Source organism: Gallus gallus, chromosome 24 (genome assembly GCF_016699485.2).
Source record: "Gallus gallus isolate bGalGal1 chromosome 24, bGalGal1.mat.broiler.GRCg7b, whole genome shotgun sequence".
In the NCBI taxonomy this organism is placed as follows: Eukaryota; Metazoa; Chordata; class Aves; order Galliformes; family Phasianidae; genus Gallus; species Gallus gallus.
This window is the reverse complement of record NC_052555.1, coordinates 342,528-362,952: the sequence shown is the minus strand read 5'-3', so window position 1 is coordinate 362,952 and position 20,425 is coordinate 342,528. Positions and strand designations below refer to the sequence as shown.

General features: G+C 60.8%; 6 protein-coding genes across 10 annotated transcripts; 3 read left to right on the top strand and 3 right to left on the bottom strand.

Moving 5' to 3' along the window:
• Positions 1–372: 372 nt before the first annotated feature.
• Positions 373–3,659, top strand: PANX3 (pannexin 3). 3 transcript variants are annotated; one of them, XR_006932080.1, is made up of 6 exons: positions 373–684; positions 1,392–1,534; positions 1,708–1,922; positions 2,045–2,337; positions 2,450–2,688; positions 3,535–3,659. XR_006932080.1 is itself a non-coding variant. In XM_001231502.6 (5 exons), exons 1-5 carry the CDS (start codon positions 504–506, stop codon positions 3,579–3,581), a joined length of 1,230 nt encoding a protein of 409 aa, XP_001231503.1. In that variant the 5' UTR covers positions 373–503; the 3' UTR covers positions 3,582–3,659. The 3 variants fall into 3 exon arrangements, 2 of the variants coding, with proteins under 2 accessions (XP_001231503.1, XP_040508010.1); XM_001231502.6 differs by having other exon boundaries at positions 2,045–2,688; XM_040652076.2 differs by having other exon boundaries at positions 2,045–3,659.
• A 785-nt stretch (positions 3,660–4,444) lies between these two features.
• On the top strand, positions 4,445–5,369 carry SPA17 (sperm autoantigenic protein 17). Its single transcript, XM_001231468.7, has 3 exons — positions 4,445–4,605; positions 4,725–4,849; positions 4,999–5,369. The coding sequence occupies exons 1-3, from the start codon at positions 4,452–4,454 to the stop codon at positions 5,167–5,169; spliced, it is 450 nt and encodes a 149-aa protein (XP_001231469.3). The 5' UTR covers positions 4,445–4,451; the 3' UTR covers positions 5,170–5,369.
• A 131-nt stretch (positions 5,370–5,500) lies between these two features.
• On the bottom strand, positions 5,501–9,888 carry LOC121107513 (SH3 domain-containing protein C23A1.17-like). Its single transcript, XM_040652077.2, has 2 exons — positions 5,787–9,888; positions 5,501–5,706 (listed from the first exon to the last, which is right to left on the bottom strand). Exon 1 carries the CDS (start codon positions 7,838–7,840, stop codon positions 6,617–6,619), a length of 1,224 nt encoding a protein of 407 aa, XP_040508011.1. The 5' UTR covers positions 7,841–9,888; the 3' UTR covers positions 5,501–5,706; positions 5,787–6,616.
• Positions 8,372–12,456, top strand: NRGN (neurogranin (protein kinase C substrate, RC3)). 2 transcript variants are annotated; one of them, NM_001302155.2, is made up of 3 exons: positions 8,372–8,503; positions 9,885–10,091; positions 11,581–12,456. In NM_001302155.2, exons 1-2 carry the CDS (start codon positions 8,489–8,491, stop codon positions 10,089–10,091), a joined length of 222 nt encoding a protein of 73 aa, NP_001289084.1. In that variant the 5' UTR covers positions 8,372–8,488; the 3' UTR covers positions 11,581–12,456. The 2 variants fall into 2 exon arrangements, with proteins under 2 accessions (NP_001289084.1, XP_040507949.1); XM_040652015.2 differs by having other exon boundaries at positions 8,381–9,588.
• LOC121107514 lies at positions 10,105–12,531 on the bottom strand. The gene has a single exon (XM_040652078.2). It carries the CDS (start codon positions 11,826–11,828, stop codon positions 10,803–10,805), a length of 1,026 nt encoding a protein of 341 aa, XP_040508012.1. The 5' UTR covers positions 11,829–12,531; the 3' UTR covers positions 10,105–10,802.
• Positions 12,193–19,259, bottom strand: ESAM (endothelial cell adhesion molecule). Of its 2 annotated transcripts, none has more exons than XM_046903786.1 (7): positions 15,529–19,259; positions 14,804–14,961; positions 14,102–14,315; positions 13,872–14,027; positions 13,405–13,527; positions 13,172–13,310; positions 12,193–12,904 (listed from the first exon to the last, which is right to left on the bottom strand). In XM_046903786.1, exons 2-7 carry the CDS (start codon positions 14,834–14,836, stop codon positions 12,571–12,573), a joined length of 999 nt encoding a protein of 332 aa, XP_046759742.1. In that variant the 5' UTR covers positions 14,837–14,961; positions 15,529–19,259; the 3' UTR covers positions 12,193–12,570. The 2 variants fall into 2 exon arrangements, with proteins under 2 accessions (XP_046759742.1, XP_417851.6); XM_417851.8 differs by having other exon boundaries at positions 19,204–19,259.
• Between the last annotated feature and the right edge of the window lie 1,166 nt (positions 19,260–20,425).

Below are 20,425 nucleotides of genomic sequence, written 5' to 3'. Positions count from 1 at the left end.
GAGCGCTGGAAGGGGGCTCTTTGTACCCTATGAGGCCACTCTGTACCTGGCTAGGTCTTTTGGTTAGGGTGATGCCCCATCCTCCCTTGTTATGGAAAGCAAAAATAGTTCAGGAGCCCCACGCCCCATGAACATGTTGCTGGAAATACAGCTGTTTATGACAGAGGGGAGTAAAACCACGGGGATCTGGTCCATGCTGGGACCCATGGTGGCTGGGCAGGAATGCTGCCTTGGCCGTGGTGCTGTGACTGCAAGGTTTTTTTTTCTATTTTAGGGCATGCTATTTGCATTCTTGCCAGTGAAAGGCTTCCCCTGTAATTATCAGTTGATTTAATGCACTAAGTTGTCATTTACAGCTGCCTGGTTGGTAGCACTTGGCATGCAATGCTTCCAGCCATACAAAGCCTCTCGCCACGCTGGTTGCACCTCAGACAGCACCAGGACTCCCAGGCAGCAGCACTGGACTCCGTTTCCCTGTGGCGTAGCCCTTCCTGGAGAGAAAAATGTCCCTGTCACACACGGCTGCTGAGTACATGCTTTCAGATGCCCTCCTCCCAGACCCCAGCAGCTCCCGCGCCAAGGGCTTGCGGCTGGAGCTGCCGAGCGACCGCGTGCTGAAGTTCGTTGCAGTGGGGCTGCCCATCTTCCTCGTCTCGCTGGCCTTCGCCCGGGAGTTCTCTGCTGGTGAGTTGTGGGGACAGCGTTTGTATCACCTGCCTTGCTGGGACAGGTTTGGGGTGGTGAGTGCTGTAAAAGCCTGATGTTTTCACTGGCATGACTGGAAATCCCATTTTAGCGGTTTTAAGTTTTCTGTCTTGGGATTACTCGTTTTTTTAATGGATTTTGATCAACCTGATGGGGTTTTGTTGTTTGATGTAATAGCTTTTATTCGTTTACTATTATTTTTTTAATTGCTTGCTGGTAGCCCTCTGAGTGTAGCCATGCCCCCTCTCACCTGCTGCCCCTGCTGTTCTGCTCACAGCACCCTGTAGTGCTCCTATCACAAAGGCAGGGTTGTTTTGGGGGGAGGTGTCAGTGGGGTGTTGAGGCCTCCCCTGGGACTCTTTTGCTGTCCCAGGGTTTGGTGCTTGCCTGGATAATGGGAGTGGGCTAGTAATAGCACGGTCAATGAAGCTGTGCTGCTGTTTTGTGCATCTCAACACTGGGCTAAAGCTGGATTTGGTCAGTGTTTTTCTGTGGCCCTGCAAGGTTTAGTTTTGTGCTGGTTTGTGTCTGGTTCAGATTTCCCTGCTATGAATCTGTGGCTGTGCTTATAGGGAAGCATTTGAGAAATGGTAAATTGCTCCTCTGACAGCCAGAAAACACTGCAATGGGGACAGATAAATACAAAGAGCCCTGTCCTACCTGCTCAGCTTCCCTCCTCCTTGTAGGCTCACAGATCAGCTGTTTCTCGCCTTCCAACTTCACGGGGAAGCAATCAGCCTATGCTGACACAGCTTGCTGGGACTCACTCCTCCACCATGGCTTTGATGCTGAGGGACGTGCTGTCACCAAGTCCCTTTGGGCTCTCAAGGTACAGTGGTGGGCTGGCATGGGGCCGCCAACTCAGTGACTGGGTGCTACCGGCTCCTGCCATCATGCTGATGGGAGCAGATCCTGAATGGCAAGGGGTAGCTGAGAACCTCATCCCCCCCCCTGAAGTCCCTCTCTCCTGGAGAACCCTAACCTAGAGATGGTCTCCCTCAGGTCTTCCCGTACTCGCTGCTGGTGGTGGCAGTGCTCATGTACTTGCCCTACCTGCTGTGGCGTTATGCAGCCTCCCCTGCCCTTCACTCTGACCTCCTCTTCATCATCGATGAGCTGGACAAGTCCTACAACCGCTCCGTGCGCCTGGTGCAGCACATGAGGAAGGTCCAGCAGGCGAGCGATGATCCAGAGCAGTTCTGGGAAGAGTACGAGAGGTGAGACAGCGTGGTGGGGGCAACCAGTCATAGCCCCTCCACACTGCCTTTGGGTCACTTCCTCACTCGCTGTGGCTTCCGTGAAGCAATGGGGTGGCTCCAACTCACTGCTCTCTCCCCAGGGCTCGCCAGGAGAGGTACTTCGAGTTCCCATTGCTGGAGCGCTACCTTGCCTGCAAGCAGCACTCCCACTCCCTGGTCATCATCTACCTCCTGAGGAACCTCCTCCTGCTCTTGTTCTTGGCTGCCACTTGCCTCTACCTGGTCTTCCTCCACCTCAACATATTCTTTCAGGATGAGTTCAGCTGCTCTATCAAAACAGGGCTGCTCCAGGCTGAGCCTCATGTTCCCCCGCTCATACCCTGCAAGCTGGTCTTCTTCTCTGTCTTCCAGCTCATCAGCCTCACAGTTGGTGGTGTGTATGTCCTCCTTATGCCTGTTGTCATCTACAGTGCCCTGCAGCTCTGTCAGTGGGACAAGGGGCTGCTCTCCGTCTATGAGATGTTGCCTGCCTTTGACCTTCTTAGTCGCAAGATGCTTACCTGTCCCATCAACGACCTTAATGTCATCCTCCTCTTCCTCCGGGCCAACATCTCTGAGCTGTCGTCCTTCAGCCGCCTCAATGCCGTCAGTGCCTTGCGGGGGGCCACTGCTGAGAAGCAGGACATCGATACCGTTGTTGACTTCATGACACTGCTGGCTGGGCTGGAGGCCACCAAGCCCAAATACCAGGCTTGTATGCCCCCGGGCAATGGCGAGGCTATAGGTAGGTTCCTTGGTGTTTCTGGGGTAGAGATGACCTCTTTGCTGTCTTCTCAGCACCTGCATTGTTGCATTCCACCTTGGGGGTGAGGCAGAATCTGTCTGCTCTGGCCCCTAACCTATTGTCAAGACCTTTAAGCTTTTGGGGCAAGGACTGGGGTGCTGCAGAGGGTCACTTAGGGAGCTGATGGTTCCCTCTTCCCTTTTTATGACCAGGGACTGGTTCTGGCAGCCAGGGCCATGATGCTACCACGAGCCCATGCGTGGGCAGGAGTTGCTATAGGAACAGTTTTGCTGAGAAGACTGCAGAGCTGGAGGCTTAAACCCAAACTCTGGGCTAATTGGGGGGCTGGGGGGCTGTCCTCATTTTTGGAGAAGACAACAGCCCAGCCTACTGATGGGTGGGGGCAAACTAAATGTTGGGGTGCTGGTGTGATGTTCTGCTGTTACCGTGACAGTGGGGTGGTGGGCAGGCTCCCAAGACACCAACGCTTCCTCTCTCACATGCTTGGATTTTTGGGGAGCTGGGGGCACCTTCTTTGCTGTCTTCTCAAGCTGCTCACTGCAGTTTCTGGGCTCTGCAAGACAGCTCATCCCTGGCAGGGTGGGAGCCAGAATGTCTGCACTCCTCTCCTGGCCCTGAACATGCAGCCTGCGGTCTGTGGTTTTAAAACGAATAAATATGGAAAGAAAGAAAGATTGAGCTGTATTTAGCATCCTTGTTGGCATGGCAACTGCAGGGCTAGCACAACCAGCTCTGGGGCTAGCTGGCAGAGAAAAGCCCGGGATGCTGGGTTGAGGTGGTTCAAAGGCCCCCATAATAATGTCTTCTTCCCCCAACCCCATCCAGAAATGAAGCCTGGAGTGGAAGCCAAGGACGAAGCTGCCCATGACTGACCTCCTCTGCTGGGATCCAGCTCCAGCCTCTTCCGCAGCAGCAGTGCTGGTTGTGTCCATTAAACTGATTTTGTTACAGCTGTGGTGGTGTCTGCAGCGGGGCGGGCTGAGCTCACCTTTCTGTCTCTCTGTGTTTGGGGTTCCCTTTTCTTATGGTTGAATCTTTCCCTTCTTTCCTGCTAAAAAAACAAGTGAGGACGTTGCTGTGCTGCCGTGGTGGGAGTGCTGCTGGGCTGTGCTCCTTTCCTAAGGGTGCGTCCTGGTGTTACAGCAGGAGTGGGCAATGGGGGACCAAAGCGGGGGGAGCAAGGAGCCCAGGTTTCCCCTTGGAGGAACAGCAGCAGCACGGTGGGAAGGGGAAGGGTGAGAAGAAATTCTCGAAGACGAATATGGGTCGGAGCAGAGCGGGGGGAGGAACGGGCGCGCAGGAGCAGCTCGGGGCTGTGACACTGCGACGTACCCCGCTAATTTTAGAGCTGCGGGATGGGGGCACCGAGCGCGCCGTGAGCACCGCGGGGGGGGGGGGCAGGCAGGCGGCGCGCCGCTCCTCCGTTGCTGGGCGACACCGGACCGCCGCACAGCTCTGAGCGGGGCGGTCTGGTAGGACCGGGGCGGGGGGCGAAGAACGGAGTGAGGCCGGGAGGGGGCTGAGGGCGGAGCCGGGCGCTGCTGCTCACCCGCGCCCCCCAACCCCCCTTCCCACTCACACCGCACACGACCCCCCCCCCCGCCCAGACCCCTCGTCGGCTCTGCGCAGGCGCGGTGGGCGCTGAGGGACGCGTGCAGCGCCCCCTGGCGGTCTCGCAGGAGCTCCTCCCGGCGTTTGGGCCGCGGGTTCGAGTCCCGCGCCGTCCGCTTGCGGTGGCCGCCATGTCGTTTTCCGACCCCCGGAGCGCCCCGCGGCTGCCCAGCGGCTTCGAGGAGGTGCTGCAGGGGATGGCCCGGGAGGTGCTGAGGGCGCAGCCCGACGACGTGCTGGGCTTCATCACCCGCTACTTCCAGGCGCTGCTGGCTGAGAGGGAGCGTGAGTGGGCCCCGCGCCCCGGCCCTGCCCTGCTGTGTCCCCCGGGGTCCCCTCGGTGCGCCCGTCCCGGGGCGTCGGGCCCGCCCTGCTCAGGGCCTCAGGCTGCGCTTCCTTCCCAGAGAGCTCCGCTGCCCAAAGGGCCGAGGACGGGGCGGCTGAGGGTGAGGAGGCCGAGGCGGGGCTGTTGGAGGCCGAGGCGGCGCGGAGCAGCGGTGCTGTGGGCGGCGCGGTGATGGAGCGCCAGGTGAGCCGGGCTGCCGCTGCCCACAGCGGAGCGGTTCCGGCCCGGAGCCGCGCTCCGTCGGCCCTGCGGGTTCTCCCGCGGCTCTCTGGGTCGCTCGGTGGCCAACCGTGGAGCCCAGGGGGTGTTAAACCGTCTCCCGCCCTGCGCAGCGCAGCCTTCGTGATGAAGACCCGAGCGCTGCTTTCCTGACCTCTCAAGAAGAAGCTGCTACCAAAATCCAGGCCGCGTTCCGGGGCTACTGCACGCGGAGGGGGCTGCGCAGAGCCTTCTCGGAGCCCTCCCACGCCTGCCCGGCGTTGGGCCCCCCGGGCACCCCATAACCGGGGCGGCTCCGCCGGGACGCAGCCTGAGCGGGCGCCTCCTCCCCCGTTCGGAAACATCCTGACCCAAAATGAGGAGCCGCGATGGAAAAACCTACATTTCCCTTCCAGGCGGTCTCGCGGGGCAGAAAATCATCTCCCACGGTGCCGCCGAGGCACTTGTATAATGAGAACTTAATAAAGTGCCTCCAGTAACGCTCTCCCCGGGTCCCTGCTGTTATTAGCAGCTCTCACCTGAGGGTTCTCCCCTAAAAGCTCAGCGTTAGGAGCCGTGCCCTTCCACGCGACCGAGAGAGGGGAGAAAAGCTCTGTAAAGGCGCGCGCCTCGCGGTGGCATTTAACGCTCTATATTTAGGCCCCTGCATCCCTGGAGGTTGTCAGAATTTAATATCGTCCCTGTGAGAAGGAGGGATGTGACATTGCTCCTCTTCCACTACCCCCACCAGGGCTGAGATGTCTCTGTATCTCTGCAGCAATGTGGGGGTCCTCCCAGGTGTGTCACCAAGCGATGGTGAAGTCCAGGCAGAAATCAAAGCCCTGAGAAATGGACAGCAGGGTGAGAAATGGGCGATGGGGGGCCGCTCCGTTTGGAATGATCTGCAGCCCCTCCGGCTCACCTCGGAGGGAAGCCATGCCGCCTCGCAGCACCGGCGTCGGGAGCTGCCATATGCGGGCTGAGAAAAACAGGAAGGAGGGATGGGGACAGCTGGCGGGGACCCCGTGCAGGGCTGCTGCCAGCCGCTGCGCCCTGACCCTGCGCCGCCTCGCCGGCTGCCAGCCCCACTCCCCAAAGGGTTCTGTGCCAACGCCGCGTTGTGCCGGCGTGTCCCCACAATGGGGCTTGTCACCCATTTCCATCCCATGGGTTATGCGTTATCCTGCATCCCAGGGTGATGCTTAGGGGGTTCTGAGTGCCTGGAAAGCATTGCTCAGGGCGGTTGGTTTTTGGGGTGCCCTCACTGTGAGCAACAGCACGGGGAGAAGAAGGCAGAGGCTGGCACGGGCTCAAAATGCTGCTAATGATTAGAAATGTTCTGGCATTTTGCATCCCTCCTCCGCAGCCTGCGGGATTCGTGGCGATCGGTGACTCTGCCAGGACTGGGGAGCTGCGGATGGAGCTGGTTCTGAGGGTCCAGAGCCAAAACACTGCCCAGATCCCTTACACTGGGGGATTTTACAGGTTTGGCAGGTAGTGGGATGAGCATTTTGCACAGCAGTCTTTGAGGTTTCCCATTAGCATAGATTTTTCCTGGAGCCATCCCCTCGATGCACCCATCACCCTGGCTCTGCTCGGCTCCCCAGAAATGCCTCCTCTTGCCTTGCCAGGAGCCAACGATCAACCCGGCGGCTCTGAAAAGAGGAGGGGATTGGTTTCCCATCTGAAAGCACCGGCTGAGCGGTGCAGCCTTTGTCTGGAAGCTGGAGCAGATCGGTGCTGAGAGCGCAGCTATTTTTTCCCCACGCTGGTGGGAAGAGGTGGCATTTGCAGGGACTTGAAACTGGCTCCGCTTGGGAGAGCAGGAGCGAGCAGGAGGATTCGAGGGATGCTCAGCCCTGCAACCTGCGTGCCACTGCGAGTGCTTGCGCCTGGAGGCGGCTGTGGATAACCCCCCCAACCCCTCTTAGTGCGGGATGGAGATACGGAGATGGGGACAGGGACAGATAGACAGGGAGAGAACAGGGGCAGTGATGGTGAAGGGAAGCAGAGATGGTGACAAGGGATGGGGAAGGGGATGGATATGGAGATAAGGAGGAGGGACAACGAGGGGTACAGGGATGGAGAAGGGGACGGGGATGGGGGGGGGACGGACAAGTATGATGACAGAGGATGGGGACAGGGATAAAGAGTGTTGGGAATGGGAACAGAGATGATGATAGGAACAGGGATGGGAATGGGGACAAGGATAGGGATGGGGACAGAGGGTGAGAGGAGCAATGATGGAGCAGGGGTGGTGATGGAGGCAGATAATGATGGTGCTGAGGTTGGGATGGGAACAAGGATGAGAGTGATGAAGGGAAAGGGGGCAGGAATGGTGAAATGGGCAGCAATACTGAGATGGGGACAGGGATGGGGACAGGGACAGCGGTGGAGATGGGGATTGTGGTGGGGGTGGTGATGGGAACAGTGATGAAGACGCAGCAGGGCCAGTAACAGCAGTGGGATCTGTGACAGTGACAGGAACGGGGACAGTGATGACAACGGGACAGAGGTGCTGACCACTGCGATGGTGACAGGGACACAGATGACGCCAGCTGACGGCAATGGGAAGGTTCCTGCAACAAAAGCCCTGGGTGGGTGGCAGGGCCAGCCCTGCAGGCAGCCTGCCCAGGGGCACCCATCCCCACCGGGCTCGGGGGGCACGGCATGTTTTGGGGGCTGGCCAGAGCCAGCATCACTGTGCGGAGCCCACAGGCGAGTTGCGTGGTTGCTTAGCAACCCCAAACCCGGATTAGAGGCGTGTGAGGTGGGCGATGCGGGGGGCTGTGGCTGCACCCCCTGAGCTGCTCTGGGGGTCTCCATGGCCCCCAGTGACAGCGTGGCCCAGGGGATTGGCACAACACCCCTAAAGATGTCTGGGTTTGAACGTTTTGCTACAAAACGCCCCAAAGTTGGGGGCGGGATGCTGCTGGGAGTGCGACCACCGTGACCAGCCCTCCTCAGCATCCTCATCCATGCCCTCCTTCGGGGCCCAGAGCTAAGTAGGTCAGAGCTGGTGCAGGAAGGTTTCCCTCTGCTCCTGCAAAGACACAGCTGGGGGTGAAGCCCCCATCCTGAGGGCTCAGCATCGCCCCTGAAAAGTCACATCGCCCCCAAAAGTCACACCATCACCCCCCAAAAATTTACCCCCAAAAAGTCACATCAACCCCACTTGCTGCAGGTGTGTGTGACCCTGGTGCACCCCGGCCCCCATGTCCACAATGAGATCTGCTCTGCTGGGAATAAAGCGCAGCCCCCCCACCCCGATGTGGGCCGTGGGCACAGCGCCCAGCGCCCCATCCCATTAAATATTTGATAGCATCTTCCGTGCTGCGGGATTTATATTGCATGAAGCCCTGGCACGGGCTGCCGGCTCCTTTAAGCGTTAGGAGGGAGTCGGAGGCGAGGGGAGTCGCTGGGAGAGAAATTGGAGGAGGCAAAAAAAAAAAAAAAAAAAAGAGAGAGAGAAGGGGGAAAAAAACTGCAAAGCTGAATCCCGATCCTGGCAGGAGCAGCAGTGCTGGCGGGGAGGTGGGCTGAGCGGCGCCCCGAGGAAGCGCATTACGTAGGCAAGCGGCTCCGCTCAAGTTGCCACCTGCGCCGAGAGAGCCCCGCACCGCCATGGACTGCTGCAACGTACGTACCCCGCTGCTTTCTGATCGTTCTTAATGAGCATTGTTATTATTTTGCTTTTTGGTGGTGGTGGTGGTTTGCTTTTTTGCCTTCACACGGGGCCGCGCGTTGTGCCGTTGCAGGAGCGGTGCTGCAGGAGCGTGGGTGCTGCGCCCCTGTGCATGGCACCCCAAAGCACCGCTGCTCGCGGGGTGCTCAGGGACGGCACCCCAACCTGTCCTACTGCTGGGATTGCACAGCATCCCACAGGGCAGAGTGGGCAGCAGCCCCTTTCCCCAAGCCCAGCACGCAGACACCTCGTTCTGCTCTCATGCAGCCTTATCTCCCCAGAAAGGCTCCCCAGAGGAGCGAGGTTTCCTACAGACGAGGGGCGAAGCGCTGCCTGCTGCTTTGGAGAGAGGTGACGGCTGCACCCCTCAGTGTGCAGCGCTGCAGCCCCCGGCCGGGTCACGGAGCTCATCTGCCAGAAGAGCACACAGCGTTCCCCTTTCTCCCTTTTTCTCCCAATTTCCCCATTTTTTTCCCTCCTTCTCCCCCTTTTTTCACCCTCCTGCTCCGCCGGCATCACAGCGCTGCTGGCTGCCTGCAGTGGCAAAGCCCTCCCTGGGGACAGGATTTCCCCCATGGATATACAAATTGTCCCTGTGGACATAGAATTTCCCCCCGTGGATATCAGGTTTCCCCACTGCGTATAAAATTCTCTTCCTGGCTATAGGATTTCCCCTCTGGCCGTAAGATTTCCACCTCGGCTGTAACATTTCCACCCCGACGATCACATTTCCCCCCAGCTCTGTCACTTAAGCTTCTGACACCCTCCCTACTGCCACAACAGCACTTGGCAGTGACACCGCGTGCCCCCTCCCCAGCAGCAGAGGGCACGGTGGCTGCAGCGTCCCCCGCTCCTGCAGGGCACCGACCACCCCTCGGTGTGAATCGGCCCCGGCTGCCTTCTCCTGTGTGTGAATGTGCTGTGGCCGCCGTCCCTTTGCTCCCGAAGAACCCCCAGAACTCTCCCAAAAGTCAGGAGCTCAGGGCAGGGTGACGCAGTGATGCAGTGGCGGTGGGCTGTCGCTGGTCCCGTTTGGGTGGTGGGTGATTTTTCCCCTCTGTTTTTCACTCCTTTCCACTCCTCGGAGGTGATAGAGCGAATTACTGCCCCCGGCTCCAAGCCCTGCCCTGGGGGTGCCGTGGGGTCAGGGTGCAGTGCATGGGGCTGCGTTTCCAGCAGGGTGTCGATGCAGTCATTTCCCCCACCTCTCCCCAATTTCCCCTTTGCTTTTCTGTACTTTGTGGGATGATGGCACCTTTCCCACACCATCACCCGCACACACCCCGACCCCCCAGGCCCCAAAGTGCCCCCATAACGGCCGCTCGCTGCCGGCAGGAGGGCGCCTGCACGAAGCTGGATGAGGACATCCTGGACATCCCCCTGGACGACCCCGACGCCAACGCGGCGGCGGCCAAGATCCAGGCCAGCTTCCGCGGGCACATGACCCGCAAGAAGATCAAGGGGGGGGAGATGGACCGGAAAGCCAAGGACGCCGAGTGCGCCAACAGCACCCGCGGCGGAGACCTCCGCAACGGCGATTAGGTACTGCAGCCCCCATCCCCATCCCCAAAGCCCGCTCCTTCCTGCTCCCAGCATCCTTCCCCCCTGTCCCGCTGGGCTGCTGCGATGGAGCTCTCCTTGCAGGAGCTCAGCAGCGCTGCCTGCCCTAATTCTGCAGGCGCTCCGTAGTAGTTAGCATAGGAACGGCGGGGAAGGCGAAGCCCTAGATTTGAATTGAATTTCTCCCTTAGCAACACCACCCCAAACGCCTCGCCTCAGCACATGCTATTTTTAAAAGCCTGTGTCACAGTCTCCTGGCAGGAAAAGGGAAATTTAAAAGCGCCCACGGCGCCGGGCTGTGGGGCTGGGGGTGCCGGGGGTGCGCGGGGAGCGGGGAATGGCCCCACGGCCCTGGGGTCAGCAGCTGTGGTAACCCACTGCCCCCCCCGGCTCCGCGCAGCGATGGGGGTGGGGGAGGCAGTGAGGCTGCGGGTGGGAGAAGAGGGGCTGGAAGAGGGGATGCAGTGGGGTTACAACCTGGGATGGAAGGGGGATGCACTGAGAATGCAACTCGGGATGCAGCTGGGATGGAATAGGAATGGAATGGGACTGCACTTGGGAGCACAACTGGGATGGGGGGGGTGGAATAGGGACGCACTGGGGATTGAACTGGGAGTGCACCAGGAAAACACTGGAGATGCAACTGGGATGCAGTGGGGATGGAACAGGGATGACTGGAATGCAACTAAGATCTCATACAGGTGAAGTGGGGATGCTATAGGGAGACAGCGGGATTTTAGGAGGGCTGCAGTTGGGTTTCAGTGAGGGTGCAGTGGGACTGTGGTAGTGATGCATTTGAAATTCAGTAGCGGGGATGGTCTTGGGATGCAATGGACTTGCAGTGAGGTGCAGTGGGTTGAAATGGACATGCACAGGGCTGAAGTAGGGCTGCAATAAGGATTCTATAAGGATGTAGAGGGAATGGATTGGGGATATGATGGGGCTGCAATGAAAATTCAGTGAGGATGAAGCAGAGATGCAGCTACAAATTGCAGGGACTGTGGAGCTCATCAGGGCTGTGAGGGTCATTAGGGCTGCCTCACTGGGTGATCCACACAGGGTCTCATCTTTGTGTGGGCTCCAGCCAAGCTGTGCTGGATTCTGCTTCCACCGAAGTCCTTTGACCCTGGAGTGTCCAGGATGGAGGTCTGAGCCCCCCGACCCCAAGGGCTTATAGTGCCCCAGCTGCATGGACAGAGCGGGGGCAGGCAGGGGACAAGGAGCCCAGGTGGAGGGAGCTGTAGAAATTGCAGGGACAGGGAGCAGGCAGGGCACGGAGAAGGTGCAGGATGCAAAAGCAGAGTGCAGGAGCGGGGTGCAGGGCTCAGGACGAGGGTGCAAGGTACAAGATGTGAGGTGCAGGAGCAGGGTGCAGGCAGGCATGGAAAAGGTGCAGGCTGTAGCAGCTGGGTGCAGGGCGCAGGCAGCCCCGCGCACACCACTGACCGCTCTGCTCTCTCCTTGCTTGCAGGTCCTCCTGGACTCCCCCTGCCGAGCCCCCCCCGCCGCCGAGGAGCCCCCGCTTCTCCCCATACCACCCAGCATGCATCCCCCGCCCTCCCCCCCCCCGGCCCCAATAAAGGTCCCTGCCAGCGGCTGCGCTGTCCTTGGCGCCGAGGGGACATCGCAGAGCCACTCAGTGGGGGTGAGAGCTGTGACACCGCGGGCGGACGGCCTGGTGTCACCCATCGCAGCCGTGTCCAGTGTGACGTCATGCATGGCATTGTACAGATGTGTGACATCACTGCTGGACGCGTGGTGGCTGTCGTGACGTCACACCCACGTGTGTGGCACAGTGTGATGGCACCGGTGGGTGGGAGCTGGCGCTGCTGTGACATCATACGGGTGGGTGTGACATCACCGAGGGACCTGGGACAGCCAGCCCAGGTCGTGCAGCACAGGTCAGCCCCGCGGGGGCACACGGGCACTGTGACCCCCCGGAACCAGGCACAGCGCTGGGACGTCGCGATGGGGGACAGCGGATGTGATGGGGCACCCTGAGGGCTCCCCGTGTGACGTCACACAGCCACGTGACATCACCCCGAGGGACAGGGGGCCACCAACCCACCGCACCCCCACAACGTCACCCAAAAGCATTTTAATCAAAAAAAACTCCAAAACCTAAAAAAAAAGTCCATCCGTCCCCCCCCCCCCCCATTGCCGCTTCCAACCCTTTCCCCATTAATGCTCTTCTATGAAAAATATCCCATTTCCATCCGTACGTAAAAAAAAGTGGACCCCCAATCCGAGTGGTGCGGTTCGGGGCACTGCCATCGGCGGGGAGACGCGGCCCCCCCAGGGCAGAGCGGGGCACCCCCCGCACCCATTAAACAGCGCAGGACAAGTCCGGCCGCTCCAGGCGTCTTTACAAAAAAATGAAGAAAAAAAGGAAAAAAGGGAAAAAAAGCCCCAAAAGGGGGCAGGGCGGGGAGCCGAGGGGAGCAGCTCATTTCTGGGGGGGTCACACCAAGGAGCCGGCCCGGCTCTGGGCGGGCACCATGACGGGGACGGCTCCGGCCCGCGCCAGACTGGAGGGGGGCAGCCCCCCCGGGGGGGCAACGGGCTGCGGGGGGCGCCAGGGGGCCCCGTTGGTGGCGGGGGGGTGCGCCCTGGCCCGGGGGGGTCCCCGGTAGCTGCCAGCAGCGGTGAGGACCGAGGCAGTGTCGGAGGGGGGGGAGGCCCCGTAGGGTCTGTCCCGGGCACCCACGATGGAGGACAAAGTGCTGGTCTTGGAGATGGTGTCCGCAGGGCGGCTCCGCGTCCAGGTGGGGGTTCTGGGGGCCACGGCGTCTTCCCTGCGGAGAAGGGAGAAGGTGGCACAGGTTGCTGGAAGTGCGGCCGTTCCCTCCCCCCATCATCGGATGACGCCCCCCCAGTGCTGCTGAGCTGCAGGAGCCCCTCCGTGTGTGGGATGGAAGGGAATTCTCCCAAAGGGAGGGGGAAAAAACAGTGGGAAAGACCCGCGTTAACTCCGACACCCAATGACGGCCGCACCGAGGCGCAAAACCTCCCCCCGTTGCCGCTGAGCCCCCACCGTGCCCGCGCCGGGGGGCTGCCCTCACTTGATCTCGTTGGCCGCTTCCTCCTGCCCATCGCGCTTCTTCCTCCGGTAGCCGAGCACCCGTTGGGTGAAGAAGGCGACGGTGGCCAACGCGCCCACAGAGCCCAGCACAGCGCCCGCGATGATGGCCCCCTCGCTGGCTGTCAGGACAGACAGGTGGGGGAGGTCGCTGCCTCTCGCCCGTCCCACCGTGGGGACTGAGCCCCCATCCCGGCCCTGTGCACCCACACTCACTTGAGTGCACCTCCAGGATGATGCTGCACTTGGCCGAACCCGCGCGGTTCTCCGCCTCGCACTCATAGAGACCCGACATGTCCAGCGAGAGGTTCGTCAGCTTCAGGGTTCCCCTGGCCCGGTCTGCGGGGCACAGATTGGGGTGCTGTTCTGCGATTGTCCGCCCACCCCACCCCATCCATCCCAGGACAGCGGGGATGGGAGCGGGCAGTTCAGGGATGGTCCCCTGCGTCCCCGGGGTGAGGTCGGCGAGGGGCGGAGTTCGGGGGGCGCTCACCCAACGTTCCAGCAGTGGGCAGAGCTGTGGGGACTTTGCCTGTCCCCTTGCACAGGGAAGAGAGGGGCAGAGTTCCGGGGAAGCTCAGCAGAGCTGGGGGCGGGCAGAGACAAGGGGACAAACCCAACCCCTCCGGCTCTCCGCCCACCAAACCTCCCCGGGGTTTTCCCACCCCTTCAGCCCACCTTACCCTGAGCGGGGGGAAAGAAGACCTGCTTGGTGGGCTCCTGGCGCTGCCATTTGTACAGGGGGGAGGGTTTGCCCTTCTGGGAGGCGCAGCTCAGCGTCACGTTGGCTCCCACGGTGGGGCTGCCCTTCAGCCTGCAGGCGGGGGGGGCTGGCGGCACTGCGGGCACCGGGTCAGCGTCAGTCCCAGCACGGGGGGCACCGGGGGACGCAGAACACCCTGCGGGTCCTTACCCAGCACTGTCAGGTTGATGATGGCTATGCTTCTGATCGGGCTGATGATGTCATCCACCACGTTGACAGAGCATATGTACTGGCCCGAGTCGTGCTCCCGTGTGGCATTGATGAAAAGGGAGATGTTGTGGGTGAGGACGGGGTGCAGGAACCCCACACGGGGCTTCAGCTCTGTCTCCTCCACTTTCACCTCCCCGTCCAGGTATGTCAGGATCTGCAGGGAGAAAACATCTGTACAAATCTGGATGGCACCGCAGGAGAGGAATTCCCCCTAAATCCTATTCTGGGGAGCACCAGCGGCTGCGTGAGCCTCATCCATTCTCACTCATACTCTGAGCATCCACAGCATCGAACCACGGGCACCTCTTCATCATGGGCAACATGAGCACCTCCTTATAATCTCCCAGACATGGGGACCACAAGCATCCTCTCGTCACGGGGACCTCCCTTCTGTGGGCATCTCAAGCATCCTCCTATCATGGGCATTGCAGGCATCTCCCTATCGTGGGTACCTTCTCATCATGGGCACCATGAGCACCTCCTCCTCACTGTGGTTCCCTCCCCAACACGGGCACCATAAGCATCTCCCCTGCATGGACGTCCCCCCGCCGTGGGTGCCATGAGCACCCCCTCATCACGGGCACCTCACCACCACGGGCGGCATTTCAGACACCTCCCTGCTGCCCACTCCATCCCCATCACCTGGAATTGCTTAGCAGCTGCCTTTTTCAGCATCCAGCTGATGTAGGGCCTCTTCTGTGAGCTGCTGGTGTACCAGGCGGGCAGCACGGCTCCCTCCCCTTCCACTGAGTAGACAGAGCCCGTTCCCACGTGCACCTCCAGCACAGCTGAGCAGACACCTGCCCGGCAGGAAAAAGGGACACGTCTGAGCCCCGGGTGCCAGTTGTACAAAAACAAAGTAAAACAGAGAACAAAACAGAAGAAAACAAAACAAAGCCCCGCTAATTGTTAGAACGATTCCCTGTTCCAATGCAAGGAAAAGAAAAGCCCCGTTATCGCCCGGAGGCTGTGCTGGGAGGAAATCTTTCCTCCTTCCCCACGACGGGAAGGGCTCTCCGGATGCACGACAAACCTTCCTCCCACGGCCGCTTCCCCACCAACGACACGGGAAGCCCCTCCCGGGGGCACTGGGGAGGGACCCCCGCACCCCAGAAAGGCTCCTTATGGCGCCGGGATGGAGCTACCCCTGCAATCCCCATCTGATCTCTTATGGGGGCACCCGCCCCAGATGCAGACCCATTCCGGGCGCCCCAGGCAACACCCGCCCCAACGCAGCACCCCTCATCGCTTCACACCCCCAGCATTTCACACCCCTCGCCCCGCCCTCCCCCCCGCAGGTACTAAATGGGGATTACTGATGCTGACGGTGACAAAGCCCCCGCAAAATGTCCCCCCCCAGCACCCACCCCCCAAAACGCAGCCAGGAGGGGGGACCGTAGCGGGTCAGGGAGGGGTGCCCGGCTGCGGGGGGGATTATTTCCCAGCTTTGCTCTGGAAAGGATCAGCTGGAAAATAATCTGCTCAGGCGAGGTCGGGCACCCGGAATGGGTCTGCATCTGGGGCTGAGGAACCTGCGGCACCGCTGACCCGGCGCGGCCCCGCTGCCCCCGCGTCCCACGTCCTCTCCCCAGGGATGCTCAGGAGCAGGGAGAGCACGGCGGGCTGCGCTCCGTCCCCGCTGCGATTTGGAGCAGATCTTCTGGTTTTGCAGCAAAAAGGGGAAAGGGAGCAAAGGGAAAGATTTGGGCATCGGGGCACCGCTTGGCTGAGTTAACTCCCAGAGCAACGCGCTCTCAGGCACAGCCCCCCAAATCCTTCCCCTCAACGCCCCTTCCCCACGCACAGAAACTCCTCCAGGATCTTTCCAGGGCGGGAAGATGACAACGCGACGCCCGGGGGTATTTTTAGTCTCCTCCGCGCATCCGCCCTTCCCCCCGCACGGTATCGGCGTCCGCAGCCCCGCGCAGGAAGCGCTGCGCCGGCCGATAACGCCCGACCCCCCCCGGCACTCCTCGGGCGGCTCCGGCCAAGGAGCAGCGGGGACGGCGGGGGCCGGGCGAGGGCAGACACCTCAGCGCCTAAAATAGCTAAACCCGACCTAAGCGCATAAAACCTTAAGTCCTACCCCGGGGGGAAAACCGCGCCGGAGGCGGCAGCGCAGATCGCAGGGATGCAAAGAGCATCGCGAAAATGAAATAAAAGAATACTTTAAAGGAGCAGCGCCGAGGGCAGCTCCCCAACGGCACGGGGGGCAGCGATGGGCCGAGGGGGCACAGTTTGGGTTTGATGTGGCCGATGGGATCGCGCGATCGCCGGAGCTGTGCGTGTTGGGAGCAAAAAGCGGTGATTGGGGTCCGTTACTGCACTCCTCACCCCACGGAAACACCGTATTTTCACCCGCCAGCATCTGCCCGGCCTGCGTAAAGCACAGCGAAAACCACGCGTGATGGGCAAAGTTTGGTGAAATGGGGCTGAGCGGCACCAGCGATACAAAGCCCCGGGGCAAAACGCTCTTGGCACCAACCCCCGGAACATCCCAATGAGTTGGCGTCAAGATAAAGCCCTGAGATCAGAGATGGCAACAAATACATCCATCATTACTCACAGGATATCATGGCCATGAGCAAACAGTTCTGCACCGAACGCCTCTGCCATCGGGCTGTTTTTCCACCAGTGAGCCCCAGGATCAGCCTCGAGCTGTCCCACTTTGCCCGGCCTGGGCTGTTCTCCCCATGCAATGAAGCTCAGCGGACATATTCTTAGAGCAGCTCCATCCCTCCCCGCTGACATTTAGCACTCATCATTGTGCAGATGCTTAAACCACGGCAGACCCACACGGCTCACCACAGCTCCCTTTGTGGTTAGGAGTGTGCGTTAACTCTGAAACCTACTGATGGCCCAACAGCACTGTGCCCACAGTGCAGCCCTGTCGTCTCCAAATATCGGAGTTAGATAACAGATCGTGGCTCCATCCTCACACCCAGCACGGTGGGATGTCCTCAAAGCACGAGCACTGCCTTGCTGGAGGACCCCGGCATCCAGAATTGCCCTTTTTCTTGGGGAGGTGCCCCGCAGCCCCTCAGCGCAGGAGGAATCGCCCTCCAAGTGCTGCTGCCTGAGTCCCGGTGGGGACGCAGTGCCCGGGGAGCAGCCCCGAACCCTTCAGTGTGCAGCGCTGCTGTTGGCATCAGCTCCAGATTTAGCCACCTCGCCACTGCAAATCCCCTAATGCTTTAACCAGATCGAAAAAATTAAGCTGCTTGGGGCGTGCATATGCATAACAGCGGGGGGGAACGGGCCCTTCATGCTCTGCCCTCCCTGGGGGCCACCCGGCTGCTGTTTGTTTGGGTTGAAAAACACCGATTTCATCCAACTGCCCTGAGCTGAACACCTGCCCAGGGAGGGCTCCTCTGCCTGAGCCCATCTGCCAGGTTTTTTTCCTTTGGAAAAAGCCTTTAAATCCCCACACACCTCCGGCAGTTCTCCACAGCAAACTGCTGCACCTGCATGGAGCTCCGTGACCCCGTAGGGACACCCTGTGTCCCACTGGTTAAACCCCACTATTTCAGCCCCAAATGCCGCCTCTCCCATCCAAACACCCCAAAACCATCCTGACGCCAAAAGCATCCTCCCCAAAACCACAGCCCCCAGGCGGACCCTATAAGCCACCCACTAACCACCCGGGAATTAATGAGCTGAAGGCGGATTGCATCCGATGCCCTGGCTCTATAGGATTAAGGCGATTTGGCCATGTGAAACCGAGACAGAAATTAAACCGAGAGATGACGGCTCAGATTGAACACGGTCCTGCGGAGCGGAAACGGTGCCAGAGCGGGAATGTGGACGGACAGCGGCCCCCGAGAGCCTCGAGAAAGGTCAAAGGACCCACGAGGAAGCGCTGCACCCACCCGGCCCCGCGATGGTCCCCCAGCCCTGCACTATTTATAGCCGGGCAGATAGGGGCTGTGCTGCGCCCGTTGGGAACGGACAGGGCGGCCGTTCTCACGACCCAGGGGCAGAAAGCGCCGTATCCTCTGGAGAGCCAAAATCAGGAAAAAAATGCGACTTTGCTATAGATAGACACGGCCGGGCGGCTTAACCCCTGCGGCTCAGCACGGCGAGGGGACACCGGCAGCGCAGCGGGCGCTCAGCATCACCCCACTCTCCTTCGCTCCTTCCCATCCTTCCCCCATCGTCTGTGACCCCACGCAGACCCCATCAGGTGCAAAGGGATGTTTGATTCTGTCGTTCTGTGTGAGCGCCCAAAAGCACCAATTTGGGGCCCTGAGCGCCTTTTCTCCGTAGTTCTGCACTCGGGGTGAGTGGGGTCCTTCCTGCAGCACCGCATCCCCACAGCCGGGCACACTGCAGGGGAGCCGCACACCTCCCCCCAGCAGAGCAGCGACCGCCGCACCTCAGCCCACCGCCCTTTAACTATCGCCCCTTAATAAAATTAATAAAAAAGGAATAGCACAACTACAGAGCGGCTCCACCGGGGGCAGGGAGCGCCCCGCCGGGGAGGAAACACCACCCTTTGTCCCCATTGTCTTCGGGGCCGTTTCCTTCTACTCGAAGGAAACTCGAAGGGCTGTGTTCCTCCGCAGCACCCCCGGCGCCTTCAGACCTCCCCTTCGACCCGCAGGAATAGGGAAAAAGAAGGGAAAAAGCCCACGGACGGAGCGGGGCACGGCGGAGCAGCCCGGGGGCAGCGGCGCACACACGGAGGGGCGGCAGGTTTGATGACGGGAAAAAAATACATCGATTTTTTTCCGCTCGATGCCGAGCGGGAGGTGGAATTATCGGCGGGGAAATGCCCCCGGTGCGAGCAGAGCACGGCGCGTCCGCTCTGCGGGGTTCGGCCCCACGGGGCGGTGCGGGGCGCGGTGCCGCGGGACCCCCTCGGACCCCGAGCGTCCCCTCCCAGAGCACCCGACGGGCGGCATCGCGACATCAGCAGCGCGGCCAGGGCTGCCCCCCCCCGCTCCCCGGCCGCTCCCCCCGGCTCTCAGCGCCCCCCGCCGCCCCTCGCCCCCCCCCCAGCCGCTCCCCGTACGCGGTTCCCACGCACCCCCGGCGCTCACCCAGCAGCGCGCCCAGCAGCAGCGCGCCCGGCGGCAGCGCGCCCATCCCGGAGCGCAGCAGGTGCCGGGACACGGGGGGGGGACACGGAGCGAGGGGGGGGGCGGAGCTCAGGTGGGCACCGCCCCGCAGGTGGGGGCGGGGATTGTGGGGCGGGGCGTCTTCGCCCCACCTCCAAACTGCCTCCCCTCCCATCCAATCAGACCTTATAACTGATTATTTATTAGTTATTAATGCTATTAATAATTAATTGCGATAGTAGGGCCATTATTGTGGAGGGGCACGGCTCCACAAGGAGCCCAGTGCCCTCAACACACACTTCTACTCTTCCTCCTCCTCACCCCGTGCCCTGGGATAAAAGCATTAATCCTTAAAAAGAATCACTAAAAATCCCACAAAAACGAACATCCCAACACTACGGATTAAAGTGAGCCCGGCAGACGAGCAGACCAAGGAGCTGCATGGCTGTGTGGCTGCAGGGCACAGCCGGAGTCATGGGGGCTCAGCGGCACCGGGAGCCCAGGAGCAGCAACGGCAGAAACCCCACCCGGGGATGGGATCCTCGGGAAGGAACAAGGACAGAGGATGTCCTCTGCTGGGAACAGCTCCAGGAAGCCGTCTGAGTGTCCGCACTGCCGGGCACTGAGGGGCGGCTGTCGGAGCACTGCTCCAAAAGCATCCTTTCACCCCGCAGTGCCAGCCTGGGGCAGAGGGAAGCTCTGCATCACAGCACGGCCGCAGTGCTGGCGTATCCCACACTCACACACAGGCCGTGTTTGTGGCTTCTTGGACTTTGGCTTGTTTTCTCCAGCCACAAATGAAGCAGCAGAATCGGCCAGAGGAGGGCAATTGTCACCATACCTCCCGGGAAATCAAGGAGTCCTTTGAAGCTGTGCTGCAGCAAAAGGCTCCCCGTGCTGAGATCCAGATTTAACAGGGGAAGCGGGCAGGGCAGTGGGTGAAGGCATCTCCCACGGGCACAGCTCTGAGGTCAGCTGCACGCAGAGCACCCCCAGAGCCCGGCACCCCCCCAGCACACCAACATCACCTGCAGAGCCGGGGAGGGGGACCAGGAGGAGCCCCTGTCCCTGCAGCGCCGCCGGCTCTGGGTGAGCCCTGCAGGGATAAAAGCACAGCAGCGTCGGCCGTCCCTCCGCACTGCTGAGCAGCGAAGGGTCCCAGGTGAGGGAACGGAGGCCCAGCAGGCACAGCTGGGTGCTGAGG